This window comes from Takifugu rubripes, chromosome 5 (genome assembly GCF_901000725.2).
Source record: "Takifugu rubripes chromosome 5, fTakRub1.2, whole genome shotgun sequence".
NCBI classification, from domain to species: domain Eukaryota; kingdom Metazoa; phylum Chordata; class Actinopteri; order Tetraodontiformes; family Tetraodontidae; genus Takifugu; species Takifugu rubripes.
In genome coordinates this window covers 12,141,543-12,158,877 of record NC_042289.1, presented here as the reverse complement: position 1 = coordinate 12,158,877, position 17,335 = coordinate 12,141,543, and the positions used below count along the sequence as shown (strand labels likewise).

Sequence of the window (17,335 nt, the reverse complement as noted above, 5' to 3'; positions counted from 1 at the left end):
CCTGGGGAACCTTGTTAAGAGACCATTTCAGTTTGGAGAGCAGCTTCAGGAACGTGAGTAGCTGCACTTACGCACGGCTGCACGATTAAAACAAAAGGTCACAGCTAGTTTTCTGGGACTGGAAGTACGAAGGGTTGAAGCGGAATCGTTAGCGCCTGATGTCAGACCCTGTCTGGTTACTTGAGGTTCCAAACACAGGCCAAATGTTTGGACAGCGGATGTGGTCGCTTCCTGCAACCGACCATCGGATCCGGAGCGTGCTGTTGTCTCCGCGGCGTCTTCAGCCCAGTTAGCTGACAGGCTACCAGAACCGCATCTGCAGCGCGTGTGGAAAATCTATGCTAGGTGTCACTTTTAATTACAGAACAGCGGGAGCGCTCTGTCTCACAGGCAGCTGAGGATTCTCCTCCTGGAGAAGAGCGTCGGCTCACGTGCACGCCGCCACAAATTAGTCTGCTGAGGAAAATGGGACAGGAAGGCTTCAACGCGGGGCGTCCGCGCGACAAATACCACATTAATAACAGAGGACAAGCGTCCACCTGCTCTCCTGAATGCGGCCTGAAACTTCTCTTCTTCTTCTAACCTTTCCTCCGAAGACATGAAAAACGATCCTGACAAACGGCGGCGCGGCCGCGGAAAAAAAGGAGGCGATTTCCGAAAAAAGGACAACAGTTACTGAAAATAGACGACAGCGCTTCTTCAAAGTGAAACAGACGACTGTGACCTTCGGCGCTCCGCCCCGGAGCAAACTACATTTTCTCCCGGCGTTCCGACGACAGCGGGAACGTTGTACGACGACCACATTCCGCCGTCCGTCACAGCGGGGGGTTCAAACTGCCGCCTGCTGGACGGATTAACTGGAAGGTCTCCTCATTACTGTCAGACACGAAGAGATGAAGCAGATTTTAAAAAGTCTAATTCTTCCACATTTCCCACCCAAACAATATCCGAGCGTTTCATGGTTCTTCCCTTTAATCCTGATGCCCAGCAGGGGGTCCGGGTCCACTTCCTGTTTCTCTCACCTCTACGCAAAAATGCGGCCTAATTTGGAGCGCCCACATTAATCAGTCGCATGGTGCGCGTTTCCGTGTGACCTCTGACCTCTACGTTGCGTGAAAGTCAGTCTCTTTAGCCGCGTGTCCGCAGGGACAGACGGGCTGTCAGCTCCCATCAGCCGCTGTTCAGCTGTGAGTCAGCAGCTGGATGTGGATCCGGCGGGTAAGAAGCCGGTGCAAGCGGGGGACGCTCCGTTGTCACTCACCCAGAGCTCTTCGCGGGCCTCCCACCAGGCCCACCAGGCTCTGCTGGTGCACAGGGCGGCGGGGCGGCGGTGACAGGGCGACAAGGAGACACGACATGGCAGGTTAACGGGAGCTCCTGATTTAGACGAGTCACCTCCCCGTCGGACCCTGCTGACTTTAGCAAAACTCATCACCTCCTCATTATGTCTTTTGAGGCCATGGGGGGGGATTTTTATCCATTTGGTTCTTTGTTTTAATGCTGACTAATGACTTCTTCCTGCACTGCATTTGTCTTAGCCAAAGGACAAATAATCATAAAAAAAAGAATAATGGCCCAGATCACAAAGTCAGACTGAATCATAACCTAATTCGATCCAATTATCAGACTACGACAGCGGAGAGGGCGAAGAGCCTGACCTTTAGGTTATTAACACACACACAAACACACACACACACACACGTGAGGATGCCTCGGGATTGCCTCTGATCTGATAATGGGGGGGGGGCGTCACATCGCTATGAGACGCTGACGCTCATCTAATCGCAGCAGCGGCCGTCAGTAGTTGATCCTCGGAAGGTCGCGTTTCCGTCTCTTCTTCTATCCCTGACGCGTCTCCGCCGCGCACAAAGATCTTTTTTTTTAGCTCCTCGTGTTGAGTGGCACATGCTAACTGTGTGAATTTGGACGAGAGGGAATCCCTAATGAGGAAAAGCACTTTAATACTTGACACATCCCCCCCTCTTTTGTTGCCCCTCTAAACGAGCGGCGGGGCTGCATTAATTAATACTCTCACATCAGCAGAGGATGTAATTAGCGCTTCTGCTGTGAGGCCCAGACGCAGCCGTTCAAACCGCAGATGAGATCGCGGCGAAGCAGAGCGTGACCGAGCGCTTCCACGGGCCTCACATCCCGACGCCGTTGTTGCTGCCACCTGAATATCAAGCGCGTTTCTTCAGAATCGAGAACCCACAGGGGTTCAGAGGTGACGCGCCGGGCCTTTTTTTCCAGCCCGTCTTACACAACGCGGCTCTGTAAAAGCCTCCATAAAAGAGGCCATTAAACTCCTTAACGTCTGAGGTCAGCCGGCAGTGCAAGCGCTTCTTATTCCACAAACAGTGGGGAACATTAACACCATCCCAAGCGGACACGGCTGCTTCTCGCTCTCTCTCCTCCTGCCAGTTTAATTACAGAGACCGGGCAGATTATTTGCGCCAAAAAGAAAATTTTAGCGTCAGCAGGGAGCCTGACAGAGGCTTCCATAAGTTTCCTTTTTACAAACTTTTCCGATTATTTTTCACCTTGTGACTCCCAACCCGGATGCAGGCTCAAGCATCCGGCTGAAACGGAGAAACAGAATTAACAAGGATCCTCACGTGTGACGGAGGAACACCCGTGCGTCGCACCCATTAACGCGCGTTCATCACGTCCCGCCGGGCTGCGTGACGGAGATTTGAATATTTGCTTTGAGACAGCGCTTCAACACGTCTCCAGGTGTAATCGGGAGGTGTTCCATCTGCAGGGTGACGAGAGGAGGACGAAAAGATGACGCTTCTAACGCGCCCGACGTTCCCCCCGGACTGTCATCACGGGACATCGCTTAAACATTCGGTGACCTCACACTCAAGTCCGGCACGAGTTCACCGAGGGAGCGTGGTGAAAATAAACCCAGGCCGACAACGACCTGAGCGGGCATCGGCCAGCACGCCCTGACGGGGCGGGAAAAGGTCAGCGGCCCTGATTACTCTCACACACTCCACGCGCGCAGGTGCGCTTGTTCCTAAACACACATTTACAACTACAGGCCGAAATCTCCTCCAACACCAAGTGGATGAATTCAAAGAGCTCTGTTATAAAAGCTTCCGCAATCCATCAACACTCGACGCTGGCGGGGGGAGGGGGGAAATGAAACGCCGCCCCGTCCCACAGCCCAGGGACGTATTTGTGCGAGCGAAGGTGTTGTTTGTTTGAGTCCCTCGGGGTCGGGAATGTGTTAGAATCCCACGTGAGACGGCCGCCTCGTTGCAGAGCCGAGGAGACGCCGTGTTCCGTCACGTCCCCAGAACACGGCGTCTCCTGTGGCTCTTCAGGCTGATGAGAGGAAGCTGAATACATCAACATGGTTTAGATGTGATTTCCTGAAGGACGGATGGGGCAACTCCGAGGGTTAAACCCTCTCCGGTCAAAAAAAGGGTGGAAGAAACCGACAAATCTGTGTTTTCGTAGTGAGGATTAAACTCAGAGATGAAGGAGATGAAGCGTGCGACACTGTTCGGGGGGATGTTGGCGGATTATATCCAGATCTGCCGGTGAACAAAAGGGAATATCCGGCTTGAAACTGTGATGCTGATATTTGTCCTCCGACCCCAGGCAAGCTTTTCCCTGACGCGTGCTTGTTAGCAGGAGCAGCAGCGTCCCGCAGAGGTTGATTTGAGCCACAGCTGGATGGGGGGACGTCTCCTACCTCCTGGCCTGAGGCGGTTATTGTGTATCAGGCTTAGGGAAGTATCTGTGGTTCAGTCAACCAAACAGGTCCAAATTAGTCCTACGGAGAGGCGAATCTAAACTCCCAGGATCTGAGCATCAACCTGAACAGGAAGTGACTAGCTAACGTGTTTATTCCTGTCATCTTTGAGGGACATAAGTCCCGGTCCTCACCCGGGCACAGTTGGCAGTGCTGCAAGTTGGACACTGTCCACTGGGAATCTTCATCTACGACTCGCTCCGTTATGCTCCGTCCTCAGTTACCTTCATTTCAAAAACAATTCTCTCCATTTCCCATGAGTCTTTGGGCTCAGCTTGCTTGTGTGCACTCGGTTTAGGAGCAGGAATCCCCTGAGAACGCTCCTAACCGGAACGGCACTGCGACGCGCGCGAGCGCCGTCAAACACAAACGCTTTCTTTCCAGGTCAGATGATCCTTAAATACCCCACAATGCAGCAGGCGGCTCTCTGAAACTCTGCACACGGCGCTTCCAACCAAAATAAAGAGGAAGACAGTAAAGTACAGCTCTGATTGGACGCTGAAACAGCTCAGTGAGGCTCCGTTCCTGCACATACGTGCTGCTGTGCTGTAGCTTCCAGGCTTAATGCTGCTCTGGTTTTCAGTAAAAACACACGTACAGTCGGAGCAACGAGCACCTGATGAGAGATGGGCCTTCTGGGGGGGGGGGGGGGGGGGGGGGGTTCTGTGATGTTCTGCTGATTAGCGGCGAGCACGAGCCACCAGGAGCAGCTCTGATCACGTCTGAGAGAGGAAACAGCGCGAAGGGGGGGAGGCCGCCAGTGTTTATTGATTTTGTTTTTAGCTAATCATAATCAATGAATAAAATCGGTTCCAATCTCTTCTCCACGTCAGCCGCTGCGGAAATCAGGACCAAACTCGGCGGACGGTGGAAGCAAAATGATTCCGTTGTTGGCGGCTGATGGAGGTAAACATTTAGCCCAGAAAGGAGAGAGAATTAAAGAAAATGAGCACGTCACCCCAAAGATGGCTCCCAAATTGTTCCGAGGGTGGAATTTAGGGACGCTGAGCATAAACAAAACTGGAGAAAAAGGCTGAAATGGGCTAAATTGAATCAACTAATGTGCAAAACACATCTCAGGAGAGAAGCTAAACACAAATGGAACACTAAGAGGTTTGTTTTTTCTTTTCTTTTTTCATGTTTTCAGCAGCAAACATGCGGCGCCGCCGCCACGGCTCTGATGACTGACGTTAAAGTGACGCTCAGAGGAAATGTTCCCGTCTGACATTTCCCCCTCCCCCCGTCTGCGTGTCACCGATTCAGGACCCCCAGACGGCGCCTCTTCTGTTCCAATGATGTCGGTAATTCCGCCCAACCTTATTTCCGCGGCGATGCTATCGTTTCACAGGCGTGGGTGCGGTTCCATCAGAGGAAATCGAGGTAGCGTCGGGCCTTCTACGATAACCACAGTCATTTAGCCAGCCAGGATTCTGTATGCTAAACATCGGCCACGACGCGCCGCCGCACAAGGTCAGATCTTCCTTTTCGGGGCCTTTTCCAGGAAGGACGAGCGACGACTGATCTTTATTCTCGGCCCCCGACTTTTGTGAAACAGGCTGCTCGATCGCAATCAAAGGCACCAAATAACCCTTAAACAAGGATTATCTTCGTCTTAATTAGGGATTAAGAGTAAAATCGACTGATGGGAAAAGAAGGAAGACGGTCTACGCGCAACTGTCCGTTTAACGAGGAAAAGGTGAAGATCTGCGTCATTATCAACCGTCCCGGATTAAACGGGTCCGCTGGGCCTCCGGGGCTCCGCTCATGTCTCACTCAGGGAACAGTGGAAGCACTGGGAGGGCTTCTTTTTTTAATTATCCAGCTGAGCGCGCAGCACAACAGACAGCGTTACACAATCACCGCCACCAACACAAAGCAATTCGTCTTCAGCTTAGCGTCTCCTGCTGCCTGCAGGAGCGTAAATGTTGTTTTGGTCACATGGTTTTACAGCGAAAGAGTCACACGGCCGTGGAAAGGAAGCATCCGTCATCCTGTCGCCAGGTTTGCTAGCGCTCCAGCCAGAGGCCCCCCAACACGGCTGTGGACAGGAAACGCACCTGAATTAGACAGAGGATTGAGTGACGTCTGCATTTAAACGGCTTAACGCTTAAATACACAAAAGTAAAACACAGTAAAACACGCGTGATAAACAAGGCTTTCACTTCTGGTCTCGGATAATTAAGTTTGATTCACCTTCGACTGAACGGAACCATTTTTGCTGCTCATTTCTGGTGTTTTGGACGCTGGCTGGTGCATTAACGCGCAGCAGAAGGCCGCTCACCTGTTAGCACCAGCGCTTCCCACCCTTCATTGATTAGAGATTCAACGCACGGCGGCGCCATTAGAGAGTTCAGGCACATTTAACTCTCACGGGTTTACACAAGGCTGGGGGCTCCGCCCCCCTCCCGTGACTTCCTTTATCTTGAGAAAAGATGATTATTTGTTTTTTAATCGTCTTTTGTGGTGACGAGTGTTTGCTTCACAATTAATGTGACACCACAGGCGGGTGTTTGTGGTAATTGAGGCGTTCTGGCCCAGGGAGCTCTGCAGTATGATAATTAAGTCATGGGTTTAAGACCACCAACCACAAGCAGAGGAGGAAGGACCCCCAAAGTCCCAGCAGCCTCCCCTGGGCCGCTACTGGAGATACTAGGTGACGTTTAGCAGGTGTCAGGTTGGAAGAGAGAGTGTTCCTGTTGCAAATGTGTCCAAATTTCACCACGGGCGACGATTCTATAGCAAAATGTGTGAAAACCACCTCGTGAACGTTACGTTTCCAGCAACAACAGGGAGGTGCCGGTCAGCAGCAGTTATATAAGCCTCTCTGGTGCTCCATCTGTTCACCTTCTCCGTGTAACGTGCAGGACTCACTCATGCGTGCGACTGGAAGGCAGCTACAGTCGCAGCCAAACAACACAGGAGGGGGGTTATGAGTTGGGGGGGGGGGGTCCGTTTTCTGCCTCTCCTCGGTCATTTCATCAGGTCTTTTCCTCCCCTCGCCTCGCCGCCACGCTCGGGTTCATGCGTCCAGAACAGACCTGATTTAAGGGGGCTGGTCTGTCCACCAGCCCACCAGCCCCGTCCTCCCCGTGGCAACGCCGACAACGGGAGCTCGAATCAGGCGGTGGTATCAGCGTTCCGAGCAAACTGAAACCAAACAAACGATCCCATTTTTCCCTACACTTTGGCTGCTTGCTTTGGCGTTTGGAGCCTTCTGCAATAAGATGCTCTGGGGTGGTTTGCCAAGACACTCAGGTTGGATAAACATTACAGACACGCACCAAAAGACCATTTTAGAGGTCGCAGCTGAGTGAGCTGGATGGTTTGCAGCTTTACATTATGGCCTGTCACATAGGGAAAAGCTCCATTTCGCCTGTCAGGACTTGAACAGGGTTTTTTCTCACCCTGGTGTTTGACAACAGATTTTAAGAGGCCAACAGTAACCTTTAGACCAGGAAACCAGACGATGCATTTAAAATAAAGGTGTGAATAAGATGACAGCTCACCGGAGAGCAGTGAGGTTTTCTAATGAACGCGTGTGACTCAGAGGCAGCCGTGCACAGCAGCGCACATTCATTCTGCATGTTTTACATCACAAATATGCACGATTCTACACACACACTGAGAAACTGAAGAAAATCTGATTTCCACAAAGAGCTGACGCAGACAAAAGCAATTTAAAAATCTTTCAAACCCAGAAACAGAAGGACTGAAAGAGATATTTTATAAATAAGCATTAAAAGACAAACTCTTGCAGCTCTCTCGTCACATTTAAAGCGACAAAGAATCTAAATACAAGTTCCTCTGATGGTTCGGGTAGTTTCTGGAATCATCAGTTGAAGTTCAGCTCTTGTTTCAGGAGACGTGAGCCACCAGGAACAATCGCCTGTGTTTATTTGCCCATCAACACCTTCTGGACCAGCCAGAGGCTGGCGGGCAGCTGCGGACCCCTGGGACAGGGACCTAATTCATCAGAACATCCATCAGCACTCACAGGAGCAGAACGCTACACCGCCATCATGTCATCAACCCCAGCAGCGGCGGACCGGTTCGCTGCCTGCGCGACCCCTGACAACATGACACGCGCGTTTTTATCTGCAGAGAAGGATCAGAGTGGGAAGTTGTTGCTGTTTCGTTTGCCTCCAGAATGACACTCTGAGGGTGATTGGGCTGAGTCATGGGGATGCTGTTAGCCTGCGGCGGCTACTAGCGTGTGACACAGACATAATGCACCAGTCGAACCAGCACAGTATGTCAGCAGAGTAACCGGACGGATACATCCGCTCTCCCCGAGCACGCAAATGGGAACAAAGCGTGGGTTTGAGTCTGTGCCGGCGGAGGCTGAGTGGACGTCTGAACTCTCCCCCTCTCATCGGCAGAGTGGGTGAGGAGCTCACACGAGCTCAGGCAGAGGCGCCTCACAAAGCCACCGACGGCCGAGGCTCTCCCGGCGACCCCGGGCCGACCCCGGGATCCGCTGCGGGGGAGCCACGAGCGCAGACTGCGCGGGCCGGCCTTCTGTTCAGGCTCTGCTTTCGGAAGAGGAAGCAAGAGCGGCGTGGGCGTGCGTCTGCGGCGCTGGCTGAGCGCGACGTCGGCCTCCAGTGAGCCTAAAAGCAGCGGCGTCCTGAGGCCACTTGTCTTTCCCACTGCCGGCACGAGTGCACGGAGCGTGCACGTGGGCCGATCCGTTCTGCTCAGCTCACAGTCAGCACAAAAACGTCATCCGTGTCGGGCTGATCTATTGTTCACCCCGCGGCCGGGGCCGGACCTGCCCGGAACCAAGACTAATTGAAGAACATGACTATAATTAACAAAACACCCTAATTGGCCCCTCCTAATGGCCCTTCATATTAAGTCGGGGGTGTTTTTCCACAGCGATGTTCTTCAGGGGATTAACTCTTCTCCTGCCTTTGCTGTCACTCCCCCGCACACTCGAGGATACATCGATCTATGGACCCCCCCCCCCCCCCCCCCCCCCCCAAACGGCTGGTCGCATTAACGAGCCGAGAGGATCAATACTCACGTGCTGACACAGACATACAGGATTGGACTGATATTTAGGTTCTGCGTGTCACTAATTTATTGAGGTGATGAAACATCGATGGCATCCGTGTGTGTTTTGGTTGTTTTTCTAGAAAAAAAAAGCACTTTTTTTACCGTAAAGAGGAGCCGTTTCCATCTCAAACGACGACGTGACTGAGTGAAACTCCCTCCACTCTCACATCCTCGAGCTGGTTCCCCTGCAGCAGAGCAGAGAATCAATATATGCAACTATTTACCATCTTTGATGTCACTTTAAATACCCACAAATCAGAAGAGAAGAAAACTTTAAAGGCGAGTACTGTTTACGAACGGGATTTACGACTCGGGCCTGATTGAGTCGCCGCGGCTCCTTGTTAGTGAATCTGCTAGAGAATCTGTAATAAGCTCGTAAAAAACAGAGGATAAAAACAATAACAAGAGACAGACGTGCGCCGGGGAGCCTGCAGAGTTTGGAGCTGCTGGTCTCTGCAGCGACAGCGTGAGTGGCTCGTGCTGCTGAATAAACGCTCGTGCTTGTGTAAACATAGACAAATGTGCCCTCCAGGAGGGCCTGCTGCCCCTGCAGCTCCCCCGCGCCTCAAACTAATGAATTTTTAAAGACGGCATCAATCAAACCGCAGGCCGGATCAATAGACCACAGTGGGTTTCATCAGCACCGCCGCGTGAGGGTCCCGGCTCCACGCCAGAGTCCACCACGGTGGGCCGGTCTGGGTCAAAGCTCATGTGTGTCCTCGATCGGGGTGTCTGATGGCCGCCGAGCAGCGAGGGTGTGTGTGGACACACGTGCTGAGATTTAAGAATTCAAACACACTGTCCTCAAACATCTCACTGCACCTGTGAATATGCATTGATTTAAAGGAAGCTCGTTATAATCACGCCGCAGGAGCGGAAGGATCCGAGACGTTGAACGAGCCATTAATAATGAGCAGCGGTTTCAGCTGGAATTCTTAAATCCTTGACGGAAGGCTGATCCTTCTGATACTGCGGAGTTGACTGGGAAACTGGGAAATCCACCCTGACAGTGGGCGGAGCCTCAGTCAGGCGAACTCTGGGGGCACAACCGGGGCTTTATTCTTAAATCCCAGCTTCACCACTGTCAGCAGTGTGTGTGTGTGTGTGTGTGTGTGAGAGAGAGAGAGGGGGGGGGGGGGGTATCGATTCACCACATCATGGTTAATGCTGACAGAACTTCTGCTCAGTTTTCTCAGGAGGAAGGCAACAGTCGCAGGTTAGATGTTCACCCCGCCTGTTCTGCCCATTGGTGTGAGGGGCGCCACCCTCCCCACCTGACCTGCCCTATGCATCATTTTAGTGCCACTCAGGGTGGGGGGGGGGGGGTCTATCAATTCGCCTGCCACAAAGATAAAATTGGACCCACTTCGCACTCTTCCATCTGCTTTTGTGGAGCAAGAAATTGCTTAGAGGTTAGCCAGACAATCTAAGGAGGAAGCAATTTCTCAGCTCCACGGTGCGCCGATGAGAAACAGGGGCGGGTGTGAATCCCTGGATTCAAATTTGATTCAGTGGCATCAACTTGGAAATGTGGGTGGAAACATGGAAACTAGTTGATAAAGTTATTTCAATTTAACCTTTTTCCACCAGGAGAACCAGAAGACGGTGATAATAACAGTTCCCAGGTGTATCTTTGCAGGCACCTTTTTTTAGAAGGTTTTTGTCTCGTTAGCCGTACCTACTAGCATCAATGCTAGTGTAGCGTACTGGCCTTCGCTGCTCCGTCATCGGCAGCAAAAGCACAAGGAGAAATACATTTTTAGCGCTTCTGTTTGCCTGCCAAGAAAAGGATTTTGCCGAAGAGACCGGGGCTCCTGGCTGAAAGCCGGCTTGGTTCTTTGAATTTCGAGGATGCTTCTCTGTCCTATCCTCCACCCAGTCCCACAACCTTTATCTGAGCCCTGGCAGCCACACTTAAAGAAAGCTTTCCACAATTCAACATTCTCAGCTGTTTATATAATAGAGGTCCTGGTAATCCTGCGGAGCCGCGGGGAGCGTCCCCGGGGTAACGCCGACAACATTCTGAGCATCGTTCCTACAGCAAAGACGCCTCTGAATCACCGCTCAGCAGAAATGAGCTGATCTCTAGAAGAAACCTTGAGAGCAAAACATCTCCCTGTTACACGAGAAGGTGTATTTAATTATGATGGGGGGGGGTGAAAGGTGATTGTTCCTCTGCGGCTGACGCGGCGTCGTGGATACAATACATCTGTGTACAAAGGAGCCTCTCAGCTACACAGCCTTCACCTTCTGCATCCAGGAGATGTTTGCTCAAAGGTTACGGGACAAAGGCTGCCATTGTTGCCGCATTTTCCCCGCATTCGCCCATGAGAAGCGGCAGAGACCCTGGAAACGGCGAGAAGACGGTCGCCTTCACCACCTCCTCCAAGGCAAAACAGAAAGAGCCGGAGTTCTGGTGCAGAAGTCTCTGTTCCAGACTGGATATTACACTGTCATGTTCCTATTTTTATTTTATGCAGCGTCCCACCTCCACACAGTTGGTCTCCCCATCAAAAGAGGGGACAGACAGGTATCACACACCAGCAGAACGGCGTTCCCAGCTCTCTGATGGTTCAGGATTCTCCTCCCAACGTTCCCATAAGAGCTCGCTGATGAATCGACCCAAACTGGGAGCCCACATATGGTGTTTAAACCCAGACATGAGGGGATTAAATGATGCATCAGGTCTTCAGAAGAGTTTGAATCTATTTTTTTTGTTATTTTTAAGAGGTGGACAAGACAGGTGGGGGGGGGGGGGGGGGGGGGCTCGCGCACCTCCAGCTCCCTTCGGCAGGTTCTGATTACAGCGGCGGCCGTGTGAGAGCAAAAGCACTTAAATTCCAGCTCAACAGCATTCTGATACAGTCGGTTCGTCCGCCTGCAGCGTCAGACTGCTGACAAAATAGAGAATAAAGAAAACATTTGTATGTATCTGGGAGGCTTCTCCACCCCCACAAAGCACATAAGGGGGGCCTGGGGGGGGCTTCAAGACTGGCCAATATTTTCCAATTTGCTGTTGCAGTAGATGACGACAGCGTCTCCACCGTTAAACCAAATGTGCTCCTGACCGAACATGTGAGGGAACCAGACGGGAAAAAGCCTGAATTCCATCACAAACTCGTAGCCGCCTCATCACCGGCCCGTCCCCCCAGCCCCCCCCCCCCCCCCCCCAGCGGGGACGCCGCGAGAAACGCGTTGGATCCGATCCTCTGTCAACAACGGCGGCCAGCAGCCCTGCGGCGAGCGCTCCTTCCCGACTCTTCCTGATTAAGGGAGAGAAACGATGCATAAATCATCAGAGTGCTGCTCCAGATACACAGATTGTCAGAGACCACCCTCAACCATCTGTTAAAGGAAGACCCCCCCCCCACACACACACACACACACACACACACGCACGGGATGTCACGGGAGGCCACAGGGAACGTAAACAAACCCACTTCCTTTTATTGCATTGATCAGTTTAAGGGGCTTTACATGTCCCGGTAAAAACCTGGAGCTGGGAGCCACTTCGGTCGGGGTGTTTGGGACCAGAGTCCATCACTGCCACAACGGCGAGCAACACGTCAGCCACGATGACAAACGAAGTGACTCGGGGACTCAGCTGGGAAATCAGCTCGTTCGTCACGATACCATCAGCCAGATGTGATTAATGGAGGCGGGGCCAACAGCTGACCGCACGTGACCTCTGAGCTCCTTTAGCCTCATTCACTGCTCAAGCCGCTGTCTTGAGTAACAGCGACATCTAGCGGAAGGATGAGGAAGTGACCGATATTTCTTCAATTTAATGAGGCCAAAACAATAATCAATCACGTTTAACTGTTGCGATCAGGAACTAATCACCCAGCCGATTGGCAGAAAGCATTAAGATCTAAATGAGGGGGAACTCGAGCTGATTTTATACTGGAAGAGTCGACTTGTCTGATATCAAGAGCTCAAAAGCTGTTTTTATGTGCCGGTTTGCTTTGCTGCATACCTGTTATATACGGCGCCACTTCCTCTTTTAAAATTTAATCTATAACATAAATTGGCCTGGGGGAACGTAACTCTTGTGAAGAGCATTAAAATGGTTATATGGTTGATGGATTAGGGTAAATTGTGGGATATTCCTGTGCAGCTTCTGGACTGAGGACGGTTAGTTCAATTACAGCCTGACAGCTTTGCTCTGCGGAGGATTCAGCAGTTAGCAGCTGATTATCTGCCAAAAACACCCCTGCGTCCACATGAGGAGGATAAGGAAGGCATCCACGAGAGCGGGGCGGCTTTTCAGATGCCAAGTTAATTCCATTTACGTTGTTGTCATTAAAAAAACAATGTGTAATTAATAAGCATTTTTAAATTCACCTCTCACTGGCGTTCATGCAAACGCCTAATGATGCATCGCCGTGACTGACAGGACGGCTCAGACACAAACAGCAATCGGCTGCTTTTTCTTCAACATAATGGATCCAGCGGAACAATAGATAACTGCCATTTTTACGGATCGGCTCCAGCGAAGCGGAACACGTGAATGTGCAGATTGGATGTCGGGCTGAAACTGAAAGATGGGGCAAAAATGTAAAAACAGGAAAACAATGGCTCTGACGCAGAGTTAATGGGATAGAAGAAATGACGGCCTCACCTCTTATATTGGATATTGTCTTCCACGTGTGCTGGGAGGCCTCTTCAGCACTTCTGAGCACTGAACGTGCACTAACCCCACATTAATCTTACGCCCCAATTTCATTAAAACTCCATCAAGCAAATGAATGATTGTGATGCAAAAACAATCGGGCCACCTTAAAATGATGACACTCGAGCCTGGGTGTAGAAGACTGGGCTCCTGCTAACTTTATTATGTCTCCAAATGATATATATATTGGTATTTTGTGCATGATTGTGTGATATTAAAAACTTTACAAATTGCTGCCAAGATGGTTCCCAAACAATTCCATCAAGCAAATTGAGCTAGATCTCAAAATTCATGAATGCTTAACATTTAATGGCTAAGGTAGCCTCATTAAAACTTGTTTCTTTAAATATATCACAGCAGTAAGGAGTTGAAGTTAGCACTGCGCTAGTGGCGTTAGCAGGCTAAGTGTTAGCTGCGAGGCTAACGAGGTCAGACGTTTGACGTTTCAACAAACTTAAACTATTTAAACTAAATTAAACTACACAATCACGCCATCAGCGCTCCCTACATTTGCCGAAACAGCCAAATGGGGGGGAAATCATAAACAAGTGATTACCATCGGCATATTCGGCAGCTATGGTTAGCTTTAGCTCGCTAATTGGGAGCGGCAGTGGCAGCGAGCGTCGGGAACGCGCGCGCGCCTGGAGGCCTCGGATGCGCGTTCTCGGCGCATTTTGGAGATGTCGGCGCCGTCTCCGCGCTCCCGATGGATCCAGAAGTTTTTGTCTGCGCAGAGGAGCTCCAGGACAATGTGGAGGTGAGAAAATGCGATTTAAACGCGTTGGTTTATGATCCATCTGAAAACTGTTGATCTCTGCGCGCGTGAGAGAGCAACTGTGTCGTCATGAGGGAGAATAAAGCAAAACGCGCTTATGTTTGTTGTATCGCACTTTTTAACGCGCACAAGTGTAAATTCTCAATTTCATGTCACTTATTCGGACCAGGCGCGCTTGTTCGAGCAGTGAAACCTGTGTACGAATAAATACGAATAAATAAATTCCTTCCTCTACATCTTCACCTTTTTCCTGCGCATTTCTTTTAAACTTCTACTTTTCACACTTGCTGAAACATCTGAAAGGAAAATTAGCCAAAAAAAAGGGGGGAAAAGTTAGAAAGAGGCAAAAGCTGTGTGTGATAAAGCAAGTGTAAGATTAATCAGATTAAAGAATTTCAGCATTCCACAGCAGAATCCCACATAATCGCAGAGGTGGCGGAAAATGTCGTAATGTTGGTAAACTGGTGGGAGTCCGTTTCTCTCCTGTTATTCTCCTCATTTTAACCCTGTACCCAGAAGTTTAGAGTCCTGGGGGAAATCAGATCACATCTGAGCCGTTTTCGAAGTTTCTCAAGCAGATGTAAGGAGATCCAACCCGGTGACGGTTCCCTTGGCTCGGCGTGATCCCGCTCTTTATCTCCACAGGTGAGCGGCCGTTGGTGGATGAGCTCAGACAACCGGACGACCCTGACCGGACCCTCCGCTCAAGCTGCCGCCTTCAGCCGCCGCGGGAGCCGGAGTCACCATGGAGACGGTGGTGATCGTGGCCATTGGGGTGTTGGCCACCATTTTCCTGGCGTCCTTTGTTGCCCTGGTGGTGGTGTGCAGACACCGCTACTGCCACCCCCACCACCTGCTGCACCACTTCGACTCCAAGTCGGTGACCTTTGTTCGCGCCTCCGGCAAAACCCGCAGCGGCTCATCAGACACCGGCGTGTTTCTCCTGTGTGTTTCAGACCCACGGTGGATCTGATCGGCGCCATGGAGACCCAGAGTGAGCCGTCGGAGCTGGAGCTGGACGATGTGGTCATCACCAACCCCCACATCGAGGCCATCCTGGAGAACGAGGACTGGATAGAGGACGCGTCGTAGGCCCTTTAGACCTTTGTTTCCTCTCTCGTGGCGTCATTTGGTCTGGAAAAGCTAAGCTAATGTCTGATTTTCCTCCCTCTAGTGGGCTGGTGTCGCACTGCATCTCGATCCTCAAGGTAGCTCAGCCGGTTCCGTCTCGATCATCAGCGAAATCCAGACAGATCATATTTGTAGTAAAGTGACATGTTTGAAGGCCCTTTAGCTAATGTTGGCTCTATCAGTGTCTGTCTGAGGATAATGACATGAAGGGCATCAATACGTACGGGTATGCTAATGCTAATCAGCTGTAGAATATGTTGTTTAAGCTTGAATTTCCCAGGATTCCTTTGGATTTTATTGCTCCCAGTAAATTTAAAATGACTCTTTTGCTTCCGCGCGCAGATTTGCCACACTCTCACTGAAAAACTGGTTGCCATGACGATGGGCTCGGGTGCGAAGGTCAAGGCTCCAGCCAGCCTGAGTGACATCATCACAGTGGCCAAACGCATCAGCCCCAGGTAAGAAAAAGCAGCGCGCCTGCAGCTCGGCGCCGCCCGGCCGACTAACGCCGCCGCTCGCTGTCCCCGTCTCGCAGGGTGGACGACGTGGTCAGGTCCATGTACCCTCCTCTGGATCCCATCCTCCTGGACGCCAGGTAATCGCATTTGTTGTTTCATCGTTTTTAAAGGAGCTTTTGGACGTGCGGGGAAGCTCCGGGCTAACGGTCGGCGAGGTGATGGATGAGAGCCCGCGATGGGCCGACCGCTCCGCTTGGTTTTATCTAATCATGTAATAACGGCGGAGACAGTGGAACAAATGCTCGAGTGCCACGGTGGGTTTGACGCCACCGCCTTTATTTCTCAGGGCTACCGCGCTCCTGCTGTCAGTCAGCCACCTGGTGCTGGTCACCCGCAACGCCTGTCACATGTCGGGCAGCCTGGACTGGATCGACCAGTCGCTCCACGCCGCCGAGGATCACATGGTGGTGCTGCGCGAGGCGGCTCTGGCCTCTGAACCAGAACGAAGCCTGCCTGGAGCCGATGCCCAGAGAGAACAGGCGATCTAGAACCAAAGAAAGACCTCCCCGTCATCAAGACGCGCAGCGTTCCGGACGGGTTGGCTGCTCGGAGGGATGCCGATGATGATGATTTTAGCATCTTAAATGAGAGAATTGGAAGATTTGAGTCACCCAGAGGAAAGAGTTGGTCCGCTTGAAACCTTGTAAAAGTGAAAGACCTTTGCCAGTATCCTCCCGAGTGCAAAGAGTCTAAATCCAATGGTCGCACTGTCACATGGAGGCTTAGTCAGCTAATCCATTCAGAGGAAAACAGCACCCAGTTAACCAGTGAACCCAAAGTGGCTCCGACTCAGCAGGCCAATGGAAAGCCCTCTCACCCTCCTACAGAGTTCAGGGCTACAAATTTGTCATTCTTCCTGTTTTAAAGTTTACAGGCCATTGTGTTGAGAGATTTGGCCACTGCAGCGAGGACTTACTTTAAATTCCACATTCACGTTAATCCCTGTCACAAATGTATACTATAGCTACACTCTCCAAGCTAACGACAATCCCATTAGCCTGTACATAGTGATTAATGATAGTTAGAGGTAGGTAGAATGTTTTAGCATGCTGATACAACAAATATAACAGAAATTAGCATTCTGTTAGCAGGAGAAGCTATTAAAACGCCTGTTTGTTTATTAGCACCACAATATTAGCTGATAATGCTGTTTTTCTTTAGCTGCGTAGCTCTACTAGCACAGTGGGCAGACGCTCAATGCTGTCGAGAGAACCCATAAAAGAGAAAGCTGTAAATGTAGTAATATCTGTACAAAATCTTCCACAGAATCCAACTTTGAAGCAGATGTAAAGCAGAATAAGCGTGTCATGTTCTCATACTTGCAGCAGCTAATAGTGAAGATAAGCACCAGCTAGCATCCCACACTCCAAACGCTGTGAAGCTCCCTAGTCCAAAAAAAATCCTGATAATATGAATAA

General features: G+C 51.0%; 1 protein-coding gene and 1 long non-coding RNA gene across 4 annotated transcripts; one reads left to right on the top strand and one right to left on the bottom strand.

The window, feature by feature from the left end:
• Positions 1 to 5,565: 5,565 nt before the first annotated feature.
• LOC115249828 (uncharacterized) lies at positions 5,566 to 14,028 on the bottom strand. Its single transcript, XR_003888462.1, has 4 exons — positions 13,443 to 14,028; positions 13,166 to 13,358; positions 8,924 to 9,006; positions 5,566 to 5,801 (listed from the first exon to the last, which is right to left on the bottom strand). It is a non-coding gene; the product is annotated as an uncharacterized lncRNA (long non-coding RNA).
• Positions 14,029 to 14,166: 138 nt separating this feature from the next.
• tmem98 (transmembrane protein 98) lies at positions 14,167 to 17,317 on the top strand. Of its 3 annotated transcripts, XM_029836187.1 has the most exons (8): positions 14,167 to 14,250; positions 14,914 to 15,144; positions 15,225 to 15,356; positions 15,443 to 15,476; positions 15,742 to 15,857; positions 15,935 to 15,994; positions 16,204 to 16,451; positions 16,485 to 17,317. In XM_029836187.1, the coding sequence occupies exons 2-7, from the start codon at positions 15,014 to 15,016 to the stop codon at positions 16,403 to 16,405; spliced, it is 675 nt and encodes a 224-aa protein (XP_029692047.1). In that variant the 5' UTR covers positions 14,167 to 14,250; positions 14,914 to 15,013; the 3' UTR covers positions 16,406 to 16,451; positions 16,485 to 17,317. The 3 variants fall into 3 exon arrangements, with proteins under 3 accessions (XP_029692047.1, XP_003964956.1, XP_029692048.1); XM_003964907.3 differs by having other exon boundaries at positions 16,204 to 17,317; XM_029836188.1 differs by lacking the exon at positions 14,167 to 14,250 and adding an exon at positions 14,830 to 14,848 and having other exon boundaries at positions 16,204 to 17,317.
• Positions 17,318 to 17,335: the final 18 nt, after the last annotated feature.